The 2,503-nt window shown below is 63.9% G+C and overlaps 1 protein-coding gene across 1 annotated transcript in view; it reads right to left on the reverse strand.

Annotated features, from left to right (window-relative positions):
* Positions 1-356: 356 nt before the first annotated feature.
* Positions 357-2,503, reverse strand: part of B3GNT8 (UDP-GlcNAc:betaGal beta-1,3-N-acetylglucosaminyltransferase 8) — a 2,863-nt gene continuing 716 nt past the window's right edge. The window contains exons 1-2 of the mRNA XM_055369501.2: positions 2,292-2,503; positions 357-1,819 (exon numbers count right to left, since the gene is read on the reverse strand). The exon at positions 2,292-2,503 is cut by the window's right edge and continues 716 nt beyond it. Of these exons, the coding sequence (XP_055225476.1) occupies positions 594-1,787 (1,194 nt within the window). The 5' untranslated portion in view covers positions 1,788-1,819; positions 2,292-2,503 and the 3' untranslated portion in view covers positions 357-593. The remainder of the gene's footprint in view (positions 1,820-2,291) is intronic.

Raw genomic sequence — 2,503 nt, forward strand, 5'->3', positions numbered from 1 at the left:
CCACCTCTGGTCTTTGTTTCCTGGAGTTTGGGGGTGATTTGAGGCCACCCCCAGCTTCTCCACCTTAGATAAATAAGGTCAAGGCTCTTGAGATACCTACTTCCCCCGGAAGCTTGCGCAAGCTGGAAGGTTAACTCCAGCAGACAGGATGGGGGTGGAGGGGTCCTCCAGAGATGGTCGCCTGCTCTCTCACAGAATGGGACAAGCCTGCTGTCCAGCAGAGTGATGGGGAGCCCAGTGGAGCTAGCCCTGCCCAGCAAGGGTGCAGGGGAGCGTCCAGGATGAAGGTCAGGGTGTGGCCAAGCCCTGCTCCCCACCACTCCAGGGCCCCACAGATGCAAAAACAACCCCAGGCCTCACAGTGGGGAGTGCATGTTTTTCAAAAACAAAAAGTAGGCAAAAACAGTCCACCACCCCATCTTTCCTGCCCAGGCCCCTGGCTGGGGAGGCCAAGGAGTGGCTTAAGTTGTCCAGCTTCTGGGCCCTCCTCCCTCCCATCAAGACCTGGAAGGAGGGGCTGAGCCAGGGGCAGGCCCCAGAGGCCCAGGCCAGGGCCCTGGCCAGGTCAGCACCTCCGCCTTCCCCACCGAGAGTCAGCACTGGAGCCTTGGGTCTTGCAGTTGTTTCCAGAGCCGAATGCTGGCCTGGGGGCCCAGGGGCCGTACCAGCAGCAGGTTGCGGAAAGCGCAGTGGTCCACAGTGCGGTCTGCTGGCCAGGCTGTGAGGAAGCCTGGGTGGGCCTGGGGCACCAGGCCCAGGGCTCGGATGCAAAGGCCAGTGTAGACGTCCTCAAAGGGGAAGGGTGCCACACGGGCTGCCGCCCGCAGCAGCCAGGGTGCCAGGCGCCCGGCAATGACATAGCCACCCCCGCTTGCATAGGCTGGGTAGCCACCTTCGAAGAAGGACTCGGGCACATAGAAGGGTCCTCCTGGCTTCCGGAGAGGCATGGCCTGGGTAAAGACCTCACCCAGGTAGAGGCTTCGGGCCGAGGCAGGTGGCAGGGCCCGCAGGTGAGCCAGCAGGGCAGGGGTGTGCACAAAGGCATCGTCCTGAGCTCGCAAGACAAAACTCACGGTGGGGCAGTGGCGGCCCAGCCAGGCCAGCAGCAGCAGGTCTTTGAGTGTCTGGTTGAATGGGACGTCGAGGAAGTCCCAGAGCAGCAGGTCACTGTAGCGACGGCTCTCCCAGGCCACTAGTGAGTCTAGGTCAGGCCCCGCCTCACCCACCGGAGACCCTAGCAGGAAGAGCAGCCGGATCCCTGGAGCTGGACTGCCCCACGTCTCTCTCACGGTCTGTCGTTCTGCAAAGCGCCCTGGTTCTGACTTGACGGCCAACAGCAGGTAGGGGACATCAGTATCTGAGCAGCTGGAGACTTGGCCGCCACCACCTCCAGGCAGCCACTGTGGGAAGCTCCGGCAGGCTGCTGACAGCAAGAAGCGGCGGAGGTCCTTGGGGTAGGAGGCGAAGTCAGGGATCTCGGTGGCGGCGGCGGCCCCCCAAGCCTGGCAGCCCCCTGTTTCAGTGCTGTCCCCACTGGGCAGGGACCCCAGCCGCCACTGCTGCTGGTTCCAGTAAGCGAAGGGCAGCGGGACAGTCTGGCCCAGGCGGGTGGAGAGGTTGGCAGGTAGGGTGGGCTCAGGGTTGGCTGGCGTGGGGCTTGGTGGGGTGCCTCGAGGGCTGGGGTAGGTCTTGCTGAGCCGGGACTCGGATGTCCACTCGATGTACACTTTGAGGCCCAGGAGTGTGAGCAGTGCTGACAGGCAGAGAAGGCACTTGGGGCAGCGCATGACCCGGCCCAGGGAAGGGGCGGCCGCGGGAGCTACAAGGGAGCCACAGGGGAGCCACGGAGGCCATTGGGGTGTGGGGATGGGCCTCCAGAGAGGGCCCAGCCAGGCCCCAGGCAGACAGCTTCACAATCTCCCATAGTCCCCGCCAACTCCCATAACAGATTCTCTCGGTCCCAGATCCTAAAGAGCTCCCCTGACCCAGGGACCTCGTTGGTCCTTATTCCTAGACCTAGGAGTCCCCCATTCCAATCCCGTACCAGCACCCTGTTCTTCCCACTCCGTCCAAATGCTTCCACCTTCCTAAAAGCCCAAGGGTCTACCTCTTCCCTGTCTCCATCCAGGACAAGGGACCTTGCTGTCTATCTCCTCCCTCTCCCTCCATTTATTGCCCTCACCAGGAAATCAGAAGCAGGATTCCTAGCTCCCTGGGGTTAGAAACCCAGCCTGCCTCCCGCACCACCCCCACCCCAGGGGCTGGGGAACCAGGGATCCCACGCTTTTTACCTCTGGGTCTGGCTCCCGCCAGCTCCGGGTGCCGGCCTCAGGTCAGGCCTCCCTCAGCTCCCTCTGATCTGCCTGCCCCAGCCCCTGTGTTGTCGACCGGCGGGGCCCAGCCCTGCCCAGCCAGTCTAGAGGGGCGGGGAGGGGAGTGGAGCGGGAGCAGGGAGGGCCCCAGGGGCCGGGGCGGGGCTGAGGCAGGAGAGAGGGAGGGAGGG

This window comes from Gorilla gorilla, chromosome 20, assembly GCF_029281585.2.
Source record: "Gorilla gorilla gorilla isolate KB3781 chromosome 20, NHGRI_mGorGor1-v2.1_pri, whole genome shotgun sequence".
In the NCBI taxonomy this organism is placed as follows: Eukaryota; Metazoa; Chordata; class Mammalia; order Primates; family Hominidae; genus Gorilla; species Gorilla gorilla.